At 48.6% G+C, this 19,708-nt stretch overlaps 2 protein-coding genes across 2 annotated transcripts; both read right to left on the bottom strand.

The window, feature by feature from the left end:
• Positions 1-3,887: 3,887 nt before the first annotated feature.
• Positions 3,888-7,183, bottom strand: LOC124468941 (solute carrier family 35 member D3). The gene is made up of 2 exons (XM_047021997.1): positions 5,966-7,183; positions 3,888-5,530 (listed from the first exon to the last, which is right to left on the bottom strand). The coding sequence occupies exons 1-2, from the start codon at positions 6,399-6,401 to the stop codon at positions 4,671-4,673; spliced, it is 1,296 nt and encodes a 431-aa protein (XP_046877953.1). The 5' UTR covers positions 6,402-7,183; the 3' UTR covers positions 3,888-4,670.
• Positions 7,184-7,373: 190 nt separating this feature from the next.
• Positions 7,374-18,877, bottom strand: pex7 (peroxisomal biogenesis factor 7). The gene is made up of 10 exons (XM_047021998.1): positions 18,495-18,877; positions 18,323-18,380; positions 17,910-18,060; positions 17,740-17,817; positions 17,498-17,606; positions 13,796-13,902; positions 13,536-13,649; positions 12,224-12,279; positions 10,354-10,453; positions 7,374-8,337 (listed from the first exon to the last, which is right to left on the bottom strand). The coding sequence occupies exons 1-10, from the start codon at positions 18,598-18,600 to the stop codon at positions 8,254-8,256; spliced, it is 963 nt and encodes a 320-aa protein (XP_046877954.1). The 5' UTR covers positions 18,601-18,877; the 3' UTR covers positions 7,374-8,253.
• Positions 18,878-19,708: the final 831 nt, after the last annotated feature.

Below are 19,708 nucleotides of genomic sequence, written 5' to 3'. Positions count from 1 at the left end.
ATCTCCACACACCACTTCAGATAAAAAAGAGTGTGTCTCTTGTCCTACAGAGACTCACATGAATGAATGAATATGTGTACTATAATCCTTCTCCAATCAAATGATGTCACTATCATGCTGTGGTCAACAGGGGCCATAGGTGTCCTGTGGTGAAAGCACAGCTCTGAGGAGATGAGCTGGCACCAGATACCAGATGAGAATCATAAACAAAAAAACTGGTTTAAAGTATTCATTGAGGGCTATATGTGTGGTTGCGGTTGTTTGAGTATGTATGTGTGAGTATGTGCAGGTGTATGTGTGTGTACACAAGTGTGTTTTAAAAACATTTAAACAAGGAAGCTATGAACTTTAACGAGAGCTCCAGGTTAGGAAATTGTCACATTGTCTGTCTGTCCTTTGTTGTGTGAACCTGTCAGGTATTTCCTCTATTCTATTGTACCTCTGCAGTTCCCAGAACGAGTCTGAACATGTTCCTAATCTGAGGTCAAAGGATATTATGTCACACAACACAGAAAAAGCTGTTTAGAATGAGGGAGAAATTAGGGAGGAGAATAGAGGAGAGGAGGAAGAAAGGAGGGGAAACGAGAGGAGGGTGAGAGAGGGGAGGGGAGGAGATTCAGGGATTGTGAATGGGAGAGGAACTCTCTGTTCATGATTTGAGAATGCCCCACACGATGCAATTATATGATTTTTTACTTAAATCATTTTACATAAATTTGCCCAGGATATTCCTATTGATTCAATTGATGATAGGCCCATCATCTTTATTTATCTTGCCCCTAAGGAAGCAAGTACATCTATATTTTACACTGTACGAAACACTACACACTCATTTAACCACTAGAGGGTGCTGTATTCCTATTCCTTAGCGACCTTTACTCCGCTCCTCTCTCTCTGAACAGGCTGTGGGAGAGCAGATACAGACTTTAGTTGCTGAGGGACGATTTCATGCTCAAACAAGTGTCATTTCTGTTGAGATGTGATAGCAGGGAAGGCAGCTTATCTGCAGTCTTTCTGTCCAAACTCAACATCTGTCTGCTGCTCTGCTCTGCATCCATCCTGACAGAGGAGGAGAATCTTGCTGGTCGCTGTGCTGCTGATTAAGCTCAGCTATGCATTTCAATGCAGTGAGCCTGGAAGACGAGGATATGGAGAATTACACAGAGACTCCGTTATTCAAAACTGTAGGCTCTGCTTTAAACCAGCCCACCCGCACCAGCATACCATCAAAGTAAAGTCATCACACACACGTGCACACACACACGCACACACACACACACACACACACACACACACACACACACACAAACTACTCAGAGGAAGATGAAGGAGCTTACAGTATTAAGTCAGATTACTTATTTAATTTCAAAAGAGGTGAGAAAGAGTGTGTTTTAGTGTATTTGTGTGAATCAGTGTGTGAGTGTTTGTGTAGCTCTGTGTTATCTTTCTAAATGAGTGTTTTTTCTGTTTTACTGAGTGAAGATATAAAACTGGGCATGGACTGTGCTCACGCGCTTGTGTGTGTGTGTGTGTGTGTGTGTGTGTGGATGTGGGGCGGTGGAAGGGGACATACTACTGTAAAAGCCTCTGTCAATTCCTATGGACTTACATGCTCACACACACACACAAACACAGACAGACATATGTACACATCCCTCCCCCCAGGGGAGCTGAGTACACAGGGGTCTTTCACAGAGGCTGAGGGATCATAGTGATCATATCCCCAACAGGAAGTCCAACACCTCCACAGCAGTTATGAGAGACAGCCATGTGGGGCCACTTAGAGCCCAGTACTCAGGATCATCCAGCTGTCACACTCCTCAGAAGAACCACATGGACCCCCCTCTCCCCTAAGCCACCTCTCCCAGTGCTGTAGAAATCTAAAGTGTACAGGCTCCAATCCCAGGAACTGTATGTGCTAGTGTGTGTGTGTGTGTGTATTTGCTTCTGTACGTGTGTCATCTTAATGTGTGTGTGTGATATGACATCATGAGTGTGGCGCTGCGGAGACCTGCTGTGCTGTGTAAACACAGGAGCATTCATGTGTAATCAGCAGTGAGGTGACAGGCGGGCCAGTCGCACGATGCGTTCAGCCTTTGTTGTTGAATGAAGAACAGCCACAAAGGAAGCCAATAAGAGGAAATTAGTTTTGGCCTCCCTAATAAAGGTGCCTGCCCACATGACATTACGCTTGTACCTGTGAACGCTTAACAATCTCCAAACACCACAATGTTAGAAATCCTGGGTGACGCATGGGCAGTCACACTGTATTGGCAGGGTTAATGGGAGGTAGTGCAGTGTGCTAATGTAGGTTAGAGGGAGATAGTATACAAAAGTAGGGTTAGAGGGAGGTAGCATATTAATAAAGTTTGAATGGAGGTAATCAAATCGAAATAGCGCTCCACCCCCTCGCCCCTCTCTCTCTCTCTTTACCGCTCTTCCTGCGTTCCTGTCTCCAGACAGCAGTTGTCATATGTCTTGATGGGTCTGTCCTCTCCGGGATGAGAGGTCTTATCTCAGCTGAGTTGCTGGCTGTCTGAGCACACTCGGTCCCACCTAAGTATTTCGAATGCATTCTGGGATGGATTCTTCGACCGGAAAGTGCTGACGGGACATATGGGCTGGAGCCAGACGATTACCAGTGCTCTCCCTTCTTCTCTGCCTCTCTCCTTCTACCTCTCTCACCCTCCACTCCCTCTCTGCCTCTCTCCTTCTACCTCTCTCACCCTCCACTCCCTCTCTGCCTCTCTCCTTCTACCTCTCTCTACCTCCACTCCCTCTCTGCCTCTCTCCTTCTACCTCTCTCTACCTCCACTGCCTCTCTCCTTCTACCTCTCTCACCCTCCACTCCATCTCTGCTTCTTCCTGGTCTCTGTCTCCTCTAGTGCCTTGCATTGCCGCCTCACAGCAAGAGGTCTTGGGTTCAATTCCCGCACAGGGCTCTGTTTGCTGCTCAGGTGGGCTATCTTCTGGCCCTTCCTGTTTGGAGTTTGCATGTTCTCCCTGTACTCACATGGGTTTGCTGCGCAAAAGTATCCTGATGTTAAAACATGCAGAACAGATTACTCTCCTGCCTGTGTCCCTGGCCAAGACATGGGGTGAGCACTTAGACTTGGCCCCCCAATAGCCGTTGACTTGGCTGACCACTGCTCCTGGCTGGAGAGGAAAGTCAGCAGGATGGGACAAAGCAGAGACAGAATGTCTTCAATGGATCAAATCAAATGTATTTGTATAGCCCTTTTTACACACAAGCATGTCACAGAGGGCTTCACACACGCCCATAAAACTGCCCCTCAACCAACCTAAACCCTCAAGGACACTCTCCAGAGTGTGTTACAGAGTCGCCACTCCCTGCATGGTTGGGAGTCAACTGTCTGACTAATAAACATTTCTTCTTTTCATTACCCCCCCTACACATACACACACACATTACTAGAAGGTACTGTGTAAGGTATCATTTCAGTTGAAACCTCCCCCCACCATCCTACCACACACACACACACACAGATATGCTACAACAGTTCCTCCCTCCCTCTGCTAGCTGTGGTCTTCACAGTCCAGTGACCCCAGAAAGAGCTGCTCAGGGCCTCCAGAGCAACAGCTCGTCCTCCCGGGGTTCCAATCTCCTGCTGACATCAGTGGATAGATGAAGTCTACAAGCAATGATCTCTAACACAAACACAATTACCTCATATCTCCCCTGCAGCATTTTGTTTGGTCTGTATTGTTTTGAGGTTTGCTGAACCCAGTCTATTTGTAATTCAAAGAGATTCTCACTGGAGAAGGCTATTACCGTGGAAGAGATGAAAGAAGAGGTCTGACACACAGGCTTTCATAAAAATGTTTTTTTTTAAATGATACTTTGCATTGAACATGCAACTGGACCTTGCTGTAGCTCCACTCTCAAATATCACAATGTTTTGGACTGCACAAACTCTGGACAGGTGTTACAATACGTGCAAATTGAATTCATAATACAAAATAATTATTCATCCTATCAACCCACTGTTGCACAGATCAAGCCATTCAATTCAGCTGGAGTCATTTGTGTGACCTTTTGCGGTGTGTATGTATGGGATGTGTGTTCACATATGGTGTGTGTGATTTTTGTATGTGTGTGTGTGTGTGTGGTGTCAGTGGTTGTTGGGATGTATTATTTTAACATTAAACTTCTTACCATAAATGTATGCCTTTATGGATCAACCACAAACACATCTTTTATTAATATGACTGAATCAATATAAAACATTTAAACATCTCTCTAAATGTTTTGTATAAATAGTCAGTATATTTCCTCCAGTTCATATAAACAGGTAATCTTCTTAAAAATACTTTGTTTCCTGAAGAGCTTGTCTTACAGATGGACCATTAAACATCACAACAAAAACACACTGATCTAGAACCTTCCATCTCTGCTGCGGGCCTACAGGCAGACAGACGAACGGACAGACACTACATGCACCCTCCGTCTGTAGAAGAGAGAGAGATAGAGAGAAATAAAGAGAGAATGAAAGAAAAAAAAGAGAGGGAAATACAGAAAGAGAGGGACTGAAGGAAGAGAGGAAATGGCAAGAGGAATTACGACCCAGGGAGAAAGGGAGAGGGAAAGAGTGAGGAAAGAGACGGGGGGGAGAGAGAGAGCGAGAGAGCAAGAGAGAGGATGCCCGTCATCAGGGACTCTGCACCTCCATGTTATCTATCAGAGTGTCTTTCTTCATAAACTGCAGGTTTCGGACGGACCTCCAGACCCCAGCGTAACTATCACTGACAGCCTGTCCTGGCCCTGCCAAGCCCCCCAGGGCCCCCCGGGCAGGCCCAGAGTCCAGGGGCTGGTTCTCACAGTGGAAGGCCTCTCTCTGCATCTCCAGCAGCTCTGCATCCGTCATGACGTACTGCTGAGGGGCGTCTGCTGCCTCGGCGGGGGGAGCCACCAGCTCCCCGTTCCCCAGCCCCCCCTCGTCTCCACCCCCGGGGGGCTTCTCTGTGTAGGGCTGTCCGGCGGGCCTGTCCTCCTGCTCCGCCCCCTCCAGGTCCTGGTACAGGCTCTTCCTCTGGGTCTCATAGTACTTGACCACGCAGTAGATGATGGAGCCCACTGTGTTGACCACCACGCCGGCCACAAACAGCCGTGTGGGCTCCACGTCGGTGAACGCCACCATGCCCACCGTGATGGTGGCGATGCTCTTCACCACGCCCACGAAGCTGGTGGTCACGGCCGAGTTGATGTAGGTGCAGTGGAGCGTGGTGAAGTTCATGGCACAGCCGATGACGACGCAGAACACAAAGATGCCTGTGATGTAGGGGTTGTTCCAGCCGGCATAGGTCCACATGTGGATGGCATCCATGCTGACCAGCGAGCACACCAGGAGCACCGGGGCGGCCATGATGGCGATGGCGTACAGGGCGGTGAGCGGGCCGTAGTCGCTGTCGCCGCTGGTCTTCTGGATCAGGACCAGGTAGGAGGCGTGGATGATGACCGCCAGCACCCCCGTCACATAGCCGAACGGATCGCCGGTCAGGTCACCAGCACCTGGAGAGGGACGGGAGGGAGAGAGACAGAGAGAGAAAGAGACAGAGAGAGGGAGAGAGAGAGAGAGAGAGAGGGAGAGAGAGAGAGAGAGAGGAAGAGAGAGAGAGTTAGAGAGAGAGAGAGGGGGGGGGGGGGAGGAAGGGAGGGAGAGAGAGAGAGGGGGGAAGCACTTGACACAGTGTTAAACTTAACACACATCCCCACCCAAGGGCAGTAAAATTACAAAACTTGTCCTGAAGAAAATATGGAATCTAAAAATACAGAAACGTATATACCAATACATTCTCTGAAGCGCTTGCAAGGCAATACTTTTGATTCAATTGTAATCACTGCAAATCATGAGCGTAAAATCAATATGTGGGTCCATTTTTCATTTTCCATATAATTCATTCGTTTCAAAGTCCATACTTTGAGAACAAAAAAGACTGATCTTACCGGCAAGAGCAGCTCCACCGGTCGTGATAACCACTGCCGTGATAACTCCCACGGATGGGATACCGTTTTTCAAGATGCAGACTCCTATACCGAGCGTAACGAGAGGTAGGCACCGTTTAAACACCACGTACATAGGCAGGCTGAGTCCTTTGAGAGACCAGAGAGTCAAGGTGGACTGCAGGGTGGACAGAATGCAAACCCCCCCGAACACCTTAGCCAGCTGCAGACTGAAGGGGGGGATGTCCACTTTCCCCAGCCTCCGCAGGATCTCCAGAGTCAGCGCTGCGGTCGAGCTGGTCAGGAACTGAATAAGAGTGAGGTAGTTGAAGTGATAAGTAGTGATAAGAAATTTTAACAAAATGTTCAAAGATCCCGAGAAAAATCCGTGCGCCACTGCGACTGAGATGCCTAGCAGACGACCTTTACAAAGTTCCATGGTTGAACTCTGAAATCTCCCGTTACGCGCGAACAACACAAGAAAGAGTATACAAATATAACGAGTGAATGTGCGCCCCCGAGCCCCGTGCAACAGACTGGTCCACGCAGACTGTACTACTGGAGCGCGCGGCTGTAAATGTCCAAGTTATTAACGTCAAGCACAAATCAATTGGCTTCCAAGACCCCGTCCGTAGAAGAAATCAGAGGTGGATTCCAATAGGGTGAGCAGATTTTTTGGGGTTGGATATGCTGACGTGTTCCGTTTGAATGCGCGTTTTCATCAATTAGCTGACCTCTTCAGCGCTCAATTCAGGGGATTCCAGCTTTTTTAGTTTGGTCGCATGCTGTGGTCAGCTCGACATGCAGAGCATTTGTGGAGTACAGCCCGGTACAATACAGATACAGTACACTGACTGTACAGTCCTAAACCAGCGCTTCCTTAGAGCATGAAGGGGGTAAGGCGCAACACTTGGCGCTGAACTTGCTGAGTGCAGTCTGACACTGGTGCCGCACAGCGGTAAGCTTTTGCCTTCGAGACGGGCCCGAGGAGAGGAACAAACCCATTCACCGGGACGGACTTTCCCTGTTGTATTTACACATTGCGGTCCCGTTTCCCCCCGGACCAATTGGAAAGGCTCGACAGGCGCATGAAATCGTCATAAATTACACCACTGTGTTGTCTCCCCGTGCCGAACAGCAGACTGCCTACTGGACAAACTGAGTCGTTTGTTCTCTTTATTATTCAACAGCAGAAAGCGGCTTTGAGTGCATGCAGCACCGTTATCTCAAACCCCGCGCGTCTGTCCGTAATTGATCCTTCCTAAACACACAATTGAAACTATCATTTGAATGATACTATCCACACAATAGGCATGGAATGATGTTCACAATGTTTAATTAACATAAACAGAGGCATGCTCTCGTGATATCATAGAAATCAACTCTTATTTATAAATTATACAAAACCCTGTTACGTGTACAAATCCATGTAGTTTATTTAGCTCAGTTTCTGTTTGCGCTGAAGAGCTCAAATTAGAACATGATTAAAACAATAACAACCCGGTCTAATATGAATTAAATGAATCCACTTTTCTGACTGAGTACAAAGGAAGACAGCAAATCCATTCTCTCCAAACACACTAGTTAATTACTGATGAGTCATTCCAGCCGAAGTCACAGTAAATTGTGGCCTTTTTCAGGCCCTGTCATCTCCTACCACTCTGCCTCAAATAAAACCTTCAAAGAGATGGAAGGAGAGCGGGGCTGCGCGGGGAGGCGGATAGAAAACCCGTTATGTTACGAATATTAACAGAGAAAAAGTAGTCCCCTGAGGACGGTTCGTTAGGTTCAGGAAAGTTAGCAGGCGTGTGCTTGCAAAACTAACTCACCCGCGTTAAAGCGGAGGGAGACCTGTCATTGGCAAAGGCCTCTAGGAGGGCAGAACCTTTATCCAATCACCAGACAAGACATTTACATAAAGAACACAAGTACATAATATTGCACTCAGAAAAAGGCACAGTACACACACATATGCACGCACACACACACAGAAATGCATGCACACATAGGCATGGACACACACACACAGCTTCTGTCAATAAGGCAAGTGGGGAGGAATCCCCCTCATCATCATCAATATTGCTCCCTCTACAACAGGAGGTATATGTGTGTGTGTGTGTGAGAGAGGGACAGTGTGTGTGGGGGGTGGGGGATACCCCAGCAATCTTCTAATAGCTTCGCTATGACAACCATTGTCAAGTTCTGGCAACACCACTTTTGCAGTCACTGCGGTGATGGAGCTTCATCGTCGTGCCAACAGTCCTGGGCCCAGCCCTGTGATCAGGTGACCTCTATGGAGCGCTGGGGGGAGGGGGCATGGCCAAACAGGGGGGTGTGTAGACCTTCACAGTCTCATCCCAGGAACAGTCCACCACCTGAGAACACACCACACTTCAGTTACCCCACACACACGCCACCACACACACTCCCTCATGTTCTCTCAGGTTCCAAAAGGGTTCCCAAACACAGATACACACCCGCACACGCCTGCCCGCTGACACTCAGAATACACAAAAACAGGCTTGAACTCACATGTAAACACACACACACACACACACCCCCTGCAATTTAATCCGGCTTTTGAAGCACCTTCAAAGACAGTGGAAATGGGCTTTGCCAGGCAGACCATACTGGAGATACTTAGAGCACACAAGGGGGTTGTGTGATCACCTAAAGCTTTCTAACCAAGATCACGGACTGACCCTGGCCACACGCTTTCATCTATCACTGTAGAACACAGACACAGACACACTCACAGACAAAAGCTGGTGTAACATGTTCCTTTTAGTTTAACCCAATATTAACTTCTCCTCCTCTCCCAACTTCTCTCCTCTGTGTGTATATCTGTGTGAGAGAGTGTGTATATGTGTGTGTGTGTGTGCGTGAGTTCATTATACCAGAGTGAAGACTGACACGGTTGCCAAGTAGCTAGCCAATGACTCATCCATTGAGGGAAGAAATACCCTCCATTAATTACTTTAATGCAAACAGAGAGAGGAAACACAGGGCAACACTGCAGCAGAGTGAGGAGAGGAGAGGAGAGGACGAGGAGAGGAGGGTAGGTACCATGTAGACACTAATGGCCCCTCCCCTCCCTCCTCCATGGTAGGTACCACCTAGTCCAGCTGTCACCCTACCCAGGTGATAAATGACCTACTGCCAGGCAGCCACACAGGCAGACAGGCTGTAATTACAGGACTGCTTAAGGGAGGGGGGGAGGTCTTTAAGACGAGCGACGACGACGAGGCTTCCTGCTGAGAGGGGGATGTGGACTATGGGTGTGTGTGTGTGAGAGGGGGGGGTCAGCTGCTTAGACCACTGCACTACCTGGACAGGGGATCCATCAGGTATAGAGAGAGGGGGAGGGAGGAAATGGGAGGGGGGGGAGAAAGACAGGAGTATGGGGCTAGAGCAGGAGGCCAGAGTAGAGCAGAGCATAGTAAAGAATAGAAGACCAGAGCTTAGTAAAGTAAAGAATAGAAGAGCAGAAAACAGAAGAGGAGAGCAGATCACAGAAGGGTGAAGTAGAGAATAAAAGAGTAGAGCAGACATTGGTACACAGTTACTACCCCTAACTCAATCACCATATAGTGATGAAGGGTAGATGACTAGCTAGTTATAAATGGCAAGTAGCCAGTCTAGGGTGCTTAAAGGTGTGTGTGTGTGATTGACAGCTCTTTGCTCCTGTTGTTCTTCCATCATGCTGAGTGGCTGTGTCAGTGCTCTGTACTCTCCAGGGAACACTGTGTGTGTGTGTGTGACAGAGAGTGAGAGACAGTGAATAAGAGAAAAAGTGTGAGAGAGCGAGCCTATGGTTCTATGTGTGTGTGTGTGTGTGTGTGTGGGAGAGAGAGTATGGTTCTTGTGTATGAGTGTTAAGCAGTGAGACAGAAGTCCAACGTCTGGAACACTGTGTGACAAGGTTTGACCAGGATATTAAAAGCTGCCAATTAGGGTGACTGATACTGCCATGTCATCCTGGATATGACCACACACACAACAGACCTGATTCAAGCCAATCAGGCTGAGCCCCCATGAACTGGACAGGCCATGTGTAAACATGCATCACTACCACAGCTTAACCCCAACCACAGATAAATCCCCTCATGAATGAGGCTACATGCACGAGTGTCTGTCCGGAGGGGAATGCCAGAGGGACATATCCAATTCCTGCTAAACACACACAAGTGCAAACACACACTTGTTCTTCTCGCTCGCTCTCTCTTCCACACACACCTGCCTCCCCCCCCCCCCCCCCCCCCGTCCTCTAGCTCCATCCTCTCTGAGGAGTTCCTGCCCAGGTAACAGGACTGCAGGCAGACAGTGATGGATGGACATGGACTGCACAGAGAAGTGTGTGTGTGAGTATATACTCTATGTGTGTGTGTTACCTGGTCGGGGATGTGCAAGTTGAAGTCCAGGCCACAGACAAATTCTGAGTGATGCTCCAGGGTCTCCAGAAGGGGGTTAGGTCTGGAGTGGTCCCATAACCTGGCAACACATGCACCAATACTGGCCAATCAGACAGAGCTCTTATCAACATAAACTCTGACCCAGCCTTATCAGAGACACTGGGTTTGAGCATAGCAGCCTATATTCTGGTATGGTAGAGCAGAAAGTGAATAGAGAAAGAGAGAGAGCGAGAGAGCGAGAGAGACTGGAGTCCAGGTCAAGACAATCAAGCTAATTGAACGTTGTCGTTTCTCAACTCGAGTGACAGCCGAATGGGGGCCAAAGTCCTGACACAGCTCTCTGCCGCCCCCCCCCCCCCCCCCCGCCCCCCCCTCCTAGCCTTGTCTAGCCCAGTCAAATGCTGCCTATAACAACCTAACCTTGACTAACTCTGCTTACAGTGGTCTAACAGAGCCTGGCCTAGACAATCCTAGTCTAACCCTATCTAGCCCAGCCTGGTTAAACCCACCCCAGCCCAGTCTAACCCTGCCTAACACCACAGAAGTCAGTTCACCACCACTACACTCATTCACCCACTCTGCAAATGGAATGACATCACTCCTCCTTAAATAGTCCCCAGACTCCAGCACCATTAGACACTGCTGCTCGCTCACAACTGCACTTCAAACAATCTGTGAGTGGGGATTTCAACTGTGCTGATGAAGAACACTGCAACTGCAGAGCAGCACCAGTACTAAAATAGAGCTCGACTTTAGAACTGCAGTAGGGCTCCAGTAGTTAACACTGTACCAGTTGGTCTACATCATTTCAATCCCTAGTAAACCCCACAAGCATGGTTTAGCTCTATTGGTTTTTAATAATAATAAAACTCTTATTGATGTACCTTTTCACAACCAAGGATGACTTACAGAGGAAAACAACAAAAAGGATGTGTGCACACACACATAAACACACACACAAAACGGACCAGTAGACAAAGGGAAAGGTGACTGGAGGGATGGAGACAAACATGCTGTGATCACATGCAACCTCGTCTGGGCTTCCATAGAACAGACTGAGATTTACACAGGTGACCACTGTTTTCACGCAAGCAGGTGGGTTTTGTCTTTTTGCACGGTATGCATGTATGTGTGTGTGTGTGTGAGAGAGAGAGAGAGAGAGAGAGAGAGAGAGAGAGAGAGAGAGAGAGGAAGAGAGGCATCTCTAATGAAATACAGCACAGTAATCTGCTTGGAGTAACTCAGCCACTCACGACTCACGACTCAGATCAATAAAACATAACATGGCACTGAGCCAGAACTCAACAGCTACACACGCCCACCCTCTCTCTCTCTCTCTCTCTCTCTCTCTCTCTCTCTCTCTCTCTCTCTCTCTCTCTCTCTCTCTCTCTCTCTCACCACCTTCTCTCTCGCCACCTTCCTCTCTCTCTCACCTCTCTCTCTCGCCACCTTCCTTCCTTCTTTCCTTCCTCTCTCCCTCTTTCCTTCCTCCCTCCTTACTTCCTCCTTCATTCCAAACTCCCTCCCTCCATGCATCACCCCCTCCATCCGCCTGTAATATTATTCTGGAACCTAGATGATCTCCATGGAAAGTTATTGTCTACATCCCAGCCCAGATGAAGACACTCATAAAGCGGATGCAATCTAGCCTTAAATTACAGGTTTTATGACCCTGGAGCTCCAAGCCGTCTCCCGGCTTCCCTATCGCCAAACATCTCCGTGTTGGAGCTCCTGCTGCCTGGCTGTGCCTACTGCTGAAGCCCTTCCCCCCTCAGCACGCCTACATCACCAGTCCCAGCCTGAAGGATGCTGCATATCATCATCATGGTCCCACAGCTGTTAGGCTCACCTGACAGTGAAGTCATAGGAACAGGAAGCCAGCTTTGTCTGACTGTACGGTGAAAACTGGAGAAAGAGAGAGAGAGACAAAGAATGAGGGGGAGAGGGATTCAGAGAGACAGAGAGTTTTAAGGGACATAGTGGAGAGAGAGCAAACACTGTGATTTCACTGTGAGTGGATGATATCTGCGTGTTGTGCTGCAGTCCAGAACACCTGATGCAGTTCAGCTGAGTGGGGAGCAGGGCTGGGTGATTACCATGCCTAGGAGTTTGCCCCATTAACAGAACAGAGGGCAACAGAGGGGAACAGAGGAGACAGCGGAAGCAGAGAGAGATACGAGGAGGCAGGGAACGCCAGCTAATAAACTCTATCTGTTGGACCTGTGGGGCCTTTGATTTAGCTTAATAAATCTCTGCTCTCATCTCACTCTGCATTAACCAGTCAGCCTCTGCCAAGTACCGCTAATAGCTCCTCTCTCTTTCGTTATCTTCCTCCTTCTTTCTCATCCTTTCTCATTATCTTTTTCTTTCTCCCTCTTTGTGCCCATGTCTCCTGGTTGCTCTACCTGTTTCTTCCTCCACCGGATCTCCCTATCTTTTCCCCTTCTTTATCCAAGTCTGTTTTACTGTCTCTTTTTGTCTCCTTACTCTTCTACTATCTCACCCTCCTCCTCTCATTCTCTCTTTCAGCTTGGTAAATCCATACCGGTTGGCAGGTTTGTCTAGATAGTGACAAGTTCAGAATGAGGTGTCTGAAAGCCCTGCTGGATCGATTAGTACTGCCTGCTGAAATGCTGCTCTGGGATCAGCTGCACCTGCCTGAGAGAGAGGTCAGCACACTGGCCGTTGCTCCTTGCTGTGTGTGTATTTTGGGGATTTGTGTGTTTTTCCGGAGTTCATCCAGTATCATGTGACACCAGACACCCATTGTGCAGTGCGGTGTATGTCTGTGTGTGTGGAATGAAGTCAGTTCTGTTTAATCTGAGTAATTGGGGCCAGTTTAGCCGAGCGCACGGCTGGCCGGCGTTCCCTCAAACTCCATTAAACACATCTGTGAGAGAAAATCTATAGCTGTCACCAAACACACACACACACACACCCACACCGCTTGTGAGTAGAGCCAGACCACAGATGTCTGACTTGTTAACTCCATTTAGCTCTGCTCTTTGATCATGTCAAGTGCAGATACCCAGTTAGCACTGGCTATCAGTGAGAGCTCCTGTGTGTGTGCACTGTAGACTGGGCCGTTTCCTGCATCGTCTCCGTCTCCGCAGATTCTTAAAGCTCACAAACTGAGAGTATCAGTGCATGTGTGTGTGTACCTTGACTCTGCGTACAGCATAGGAGTGTCCCAGAAGCTGAGACAGGGGCTTCCTAACGTTCCGAAGGTCCCACACACACAGAGAACAGTCCACCGCTCCGGTCACCAGCACATTCTGGGAAAAACACATACATATACACACAAACACACACAAATCCACACACGCACACAGGGTTAACACAAACAGTAACACACTCAAGACTCAAGGAACTTAGATCTTAAATCTCTAGGACGCAGGGAGGGACAGCATAGGGGTGGTACCTGGTCATATTTGCACCAATCACAGCTCAGGATCTCAGCATTGTGGGCAGATATGGCCAATCGGCATGCGCCGGATTTCACGTCCCAAACCCTCAGGGTGCCGTCACCTGCAGACATGGTCACAGGGTGACAGGGATGATACAGGATCTACTTCCTGTGCTTGTCTCCCTGTTCCCTCATAGACAGCTCTGGAGATCCTGAACCAGAGATTGAGAGAGGATCAGGAGAGGTGGAGGAGAGACACAGAGAGAGAACAGGAGCCATGGAGAGAGGAGCAATGAGATGAGCAGAGAGAGGAGCAGGCCTGGGGGCTGGGTTTGAACTCCTGCAGTGTCCTAGTCACACATCACAGCTCCTCGCTTAGCCAGACCTCCATGCTGTCCAACTGCCTGTGTGTGTGTGTGTGTGTGTGTACGTGTGTGTGTGTGTGTATCCACCTCAATGCTGTCTGGCTCCATCTAACACAGGGGCCCTGGAGCATGACGCTCATTTCAGGGGCCACTTAACCTCTTCCTCCTCCTCAGTATTGTGTGTGTGTGTGTGTGTGTTTGAAAGGAGAGGGAAAGCATATGTGTGGGTGTATTCCTGGAACAGCAGAGACTGGAAGAGGGCGCAGTATGTGTGTATGCATGTGAATGCGTGTGTGAGAAGGAGAGGGGGGGAGACGGGGAAAAGAGGGAGAGAGAAAGGGGGGAGAGAGAGGGAGTGGGCTCTCGGAACAGAGAAGGCCAGCCATGTGACTGCGACAATCCCACCACGTCAGCCAAGGCTACTCCAGGTTTGCTATAGGATACTCCCCCACTCTCCTCCTCCACTCCGCTCTCTATGACGCTCTCTCCTTCTCCATCTTACTCTCTTCCATCCTTCTCTCTCTCTCTCTCTCTCTCTCTCTCTCTCTCTCTCTCTCTCTCTCTCTCTCTCTCTTCTCCGACTGCATGGTATCCCTCCAAATCCTTTTTTTGGTGTGTGTGGGTATTCGTGTGCGTGTGTTGTAACTGTTCCCTTTCCTCTGCAGTGAAGAATGACCTCAGCCAACGTTCAGGGTCTACTACACATGTCAATGGAAACCTGCAACATCAGCGTAACACACACACACACACACTTTCTCTCTCTGCCAAGCTAAAACCACCATACTAAGGACAGTGTGTGTGTAAGCGTAAAGCAGTATTTTTCCAAGCAGCCAAGTGTATATGGGAGAGTGTGAAACCTACTCATGTACATCATGTTCCATATAGTGGAGATGGAGGGTGGAATCTCCTCATGTACATCATGTTCCATATAGTGGAGATGGAGGGTGGAATCTCCTCAGGCAGATATGAAGGATGCATGTACATCTGTCAAGGGGTGTGAGAGGGCCTGTTTCTGACTAACTGCTGTCATGGAGTTTTAATTGAGCAAACATTTTGTTTTCTCCTGTTATTATCACAACCAGGATAGTGTCCACCTGGACTCCAATCCTCTGTAGCTCCTTCCTTTATCCCTCCTTTAATATCTCCAATCTTCATCCCTACAACTCCAAATAGTTGAGCCCTACTTCCATCACTCTCTCCATCCTTCACCATCCTCCACCCTTCTGTCCATTTCTCCATTCATCCTTCCATTTCCCCATCTCCACATCATTCATCCCTCCTTTCCTCAATCCTTTATCCCTCCATTCATTTCTCCATCCCTCTTTCCTTCCTTGCTTCGATCTCTCCATCCTTCATCTCTCCTTTTCCCTCGACAGTGTTCTAATCCCATTATGCCTCAGAATGGACTCAGGCTGAGGAGAAAACCCTCTGGCAATTATGAAAGCAAATTACCATGGGGGGGATGGGGGGAGCAGGATAGGGGAGGAGTAGGTAGAGACATATGATGATGGAGGGTGGAGGAAGAGGAGGGAGGGTGGAGAGGGGGTGGGATCTGGGGAGGAGGAGGGAGGAATGAAACTGCTCTAAAGTTTGTACAGAGAGATTGTGAGTCTTTGCCTGTGTGTTGTGTGTACTGTAAGTGTGTGTTGTGTGTGTCAATACTGAGTGTGTGACCTAGATGCTGGGGCGGAGCTGAGTCCTGATTGGTTTAGCTGCCATGGGCGCCTGTGATATGGTAAATTGGTTGGATCTAGAACGAAGATATTCACACACACACACACACACAAAATCCTGGTGAGGGGGTGGGGGTTGTCTCTGCTACTCATCTTTGAGAAAAGGTGAGGGTGAAATGAGCATAGGAGTAGAGTCGGCGGGTGAGGTTGTGGGAGACCCCGATAAGAAGGCTTAATCATGAACTGAACAACACCCCTCCACACAGATCCAACCTCTCACACACACACACAACACTTATCTGTCAGTTCTTCAAAGACACCCCTCACCCTGAAGAGTCTCTGCCAAGACACTTCCAGGAAGCAACATTCCAACAGTCACCCTCTGACTAGCATTCAGGCCCAAGCTGTACCCATGACACACACACACACACACACACACATAACCCTTCTAGAGTACCATCTTACTTAATACTCTCTTGGAAGTCGCTTTGGATAAAAGCGTCTGCTAAAATGCATAAATGTAATACTCGAGCAGGTCTCTGACAGCATCCACTGCTGAGCAGAGGGCAGCAGGCGTACTCCCTGAGGGTCTGCTACTGTCCCTGCTGAAGATACTCTCCTGGTTCAACACAGCTGCTCTGGCGGCGTCTGGGTGCATGGTCCCTCACAGCTCAGCCCTCGGCTGAAGTTTCAGACCAGAGTTGAGATACAGGTCACCCCTAACCCATCCTACACCACCACCCCCGGTGTACAGAAGCAGACACGATGGGGCCATTTGCTTGTGTGAGTGTGTGAGTGCCCATCTGTGTGTTTGTGTATCTGAGTGTTTAATTCTGTGGTATCGTGACATCAGCAGCATCCCCCCTGGCTTCAGGCAACAGGTTCAGCATCATGGAAGTGTGATCACATGCTCTGTGTGTGTGTGTGTGTGTGTGTGTATGTGTGTGTGTGTGTGCGTGTGTGCGTGTGTGTGACAGCACATTCTGGTCCCATGACTTATCATTCTGTCCCTGCAGATTTGTAAGATAACAGTGATATTCTGTGGTACTGCGGTTCAGGCTGGAGCCGGTCCTAGGTATAGGGATCCTAATGTTACTGGTGCAGGTACTGGGTTTGGAGCGAGGAAGGGTGAACTGTGTCAGGGGGCTGCAGGCTGCAGGCTGCAGGCACAGTGTGGAGCAGGACAGACTGATAGGATCTCTACTGCTGGGGATAATGGACCAGCTCTGCTTAATGACCACCTGTTAAGATGGAGTGTATCAGTTTGAGAGCGCGTGTGTGTGAGTGTGTGCGTGTGTGTGTGAGATACAAGATGGTGCAGGTGAGTATCTATGTTGATTGTCCACTCAGGCTAAACTAATCATACTGATCTATAAACTCATCAAACAGACTTCCTGTGCGATCAGGAAGACTGATAAAAGAGGTGAATTGCTTAACCTCTCCTCCTCCTACGTCTCCCCTCCGCCTCTCCTCCTGCCCCCACGAATTCTTTCAGACACAGAGGCAGCAGAGAGTTTCCATGCACTAACCTGCTTAAGCAGCAGCTCAATAAAGAGGCAGGTTGGCAGCTAGTTGGTCTGATTAGACAAGCATCCTGCTCCAGCAGAGGGGGGCTGCAGAGGCTGCGATGCCACCATGTGGCCGAGGGAGGTACATCAGGGTCTCCGACACAAGCTCACCTGAGGCTGAAGCAAAGCATGCTGGGATGTGGGGGGACCAGATGGTGCTGTAGATGACCCCCTCGTGACCCTGGAAAGTACACAGGGATTGGCTGCGGCTTGGGTCCCACTGTCAGAAAAGAATATAGATCAGAAGGACAGACACAAGCAGGCAGACAGAGAGTGACACACAGACAGGCATACAGACAGAAATAGAGACATACAGACAGAAAGAGAGACAGACAGACCATTATTTTACTCACCACCTTAGCAGTGCGGTCCCAGGACCCAGAAACAACCAAATTCTCATCTCGGGTCTGGCTCCAGTCGACAGAATACACCTAGGGGAACACAGGTCAAAACATGTTAGAGCAAGTTAGGGTGGGCTAGGTGGTGTGTGTGTGTGTGTGTGCCTGGCTGCCTGCCTGCCTACCTCTTGAGTGTGTTCCTTCAGAACCTGCAGAAGTCCAGCTTGATTGCCTAAGTCCCAGAGCTGCAGGGAGCCATCTCCTCCCCCGGTCACCAGAACATGTTCATTTCTCTCACTCCACGACACGTCAAACAGACCGTCCGTCCACTCCAAACTTGGGGAGAAGGGGGATAGAGAGATACAAAATGACAAAGAGGGTTTTGAGAGTGAAAAGGGCTTGTTAACTCCTGCTGTGTCTGGTATCCTTCATTCCACTGCTCCCTGTTCTTCCCTGCTTCTCTTCCAGTGGTAAACCAAGCTCTGTCTGAAGTCTGGGTTATGTAACAAGGTCTTCTTGGTCTAATAGTACACTACCCGTACTGGTCTGAGCTGATGATGTTGGATCGAGCAATAACATATCAATAACAGTTCATTACCTTCTGACCAGACTGATGGCTGTGTCCGACTGCTCCAACACCAGAAGTGTCCCCCCACCTGCACAAACACACACACGCACACTACATGAGTAGGACTACACTCTCATCTATGTTGGGTCACCATGGGTCGTATCACAACACCCCCAACTAAGCTCGAAGATACGTTAACCACCTGCTATTCCGTAGTGCTGGGACGTTGCACAGGCCAAGCGTGTGGGCAGGAACGGTGAGATCTCCACTGCGTAACCATGTCGGGCAGGGGAACGGAACGTTTTCATATTCTTCTCACCCCTGTGCTAGACAGCTGGGAGTACACTGTCACACAAAACTTCAGTAGATCAATTTTGAATAGCGGTACGTCTCCTCGAGGCTGGACTAACAGTTTTCCGGCTGAAGGTTGCAGCTTTGCACACTACAGCCAATAACTATGCCCATCCCAATATAATAGTCTGAAATGTAGGAAAGGGTATGCAGTGTGTAAAATGCTAAGAGGCTACGAAGTTTTTCCACACACGTCCGTGTTTTGGTTGTCTGATAGGTCTCCCTTTCGTCACTGCTATGCGACGAGGATCAACTGAACTACGACAGCCATGCTAACTTCAAACACCAGGTGGCGCCATAGACATAGAATTATTATGGCGCTGATTCCTCTAAAACGCGGCAGCTTAAGGTTATGAATGCGACTGCAATTTTGAAGCAGGGTTCGATGAGTGTCATGGTAATGACTTAGCACTAAGTATGAGCTTTTATTAGATGTAGGCCTAGGCCTAAGCTACAGGTGCCTATGTTGGCAGCCGACTGATATGTATGTCTTTTATTCTTTTAAAAGTTAAATTTCTATGCAATAACATAGTTTTGATTTTATAATAGGAGTGCTGGGATCTCATTGGACATAGCCTACTGTAAAAAATCTGTAGCAAAACCCCTTACAATTAAAATGTCTTATTTCAGAGATCCAGCAACACTTAAATAATTTTGGCTATTGTTTTAGAGTAGGCCTAGTAGGCCTAATCTAGAATCATTCAAAGCAAATGAAAGTTGTTCTGATATAGGCCTACACAAATTCCACAGAGCGTAATAAGACTGTTCTCGCTGTTTTTAATAAAGTAGGCCTAGCCTATGGCATTGCCATCATGGAATGTTGAATTAAAAACATCACATTCCTATCCGTATATTTAATAAATCATCCTACACGGTGCGAATAAACGAATAGCCATTAGCCCGTGGACCCTTCCGCCGCCTGACAGTTGGGCCCTAATGATGGTTCTCCGGGTCATGTGCGCGCCAGATTTATTACGGTCACTTCAAAGCGGCTGGTGTGGCGTGAGAACGGGCCTCGGTAGGAGCAGATAACTCCTGGATTTATGGTCGGTGGCCGTTCCCATG

The sequence above is a fragment of the Hypomesus transpacificus genome, chromosome 6 (assembly GCF_021917145.1).
Source record: "Hypomesus transpacificus isolate Combined female chromosome 6, fHypTra1, whole genome shotgun sequence".
In the NCBI taxonomy this organism is placed as follows: Eukaryota; Metazoa; Chordata; class Actinopteri; order Osmeriformes; family Osmeridae; genus Hypomesus; species Hypomesus transpacificus.
This window is presented reverse-complemented; position numbering and strand designations above follow the sequence as displayed.

What these genes read in the sequence shown, in the direction of transcription:
- pex7 (XM_047021998.1), bottom strand. Translation starts at nt 18,600, where the DNA reads ATGAAAACGTTCCGTTCCCCTGCCCGACATGGTTACGCAGTGGAGATC. An exon ending in CCAGCACTACGGAATAGCAG is followed by an intron (nt 18,381 to 18,494) that starts GTGGTTAACGTA and finishes GTGTTTGTGCAG; the next exon opens with GTGGGGGGACACTTCTGGTG. An exon ending in ATGCTTTGCTTCAGCCTCAG is followed by an intron (nt 13,903 to 17,497) that starts GTGAGCTTGTGT and finishes CCATGTCTGCAG; the next exon opens with GTGACGGCACCCTGAGGGTT.
- LOC124468941 (XM_047021997.1), bottom strand. Translation starts at nt 6,401, where the DNA reads ATGGAACTTTGTAAAGGTCGTCTGCTAGGCATCTCAGTCGCAGTGGCG. An exon ending in CGGTGGAGCTGCTCTTGCCG is followed by an intron (nt 5,531 to 5,965) that starts GTAAGATCAGTC and finishes GTCCCTCTCCAG; the next exon opens with GTGCTGGTGACCTGACCGGC.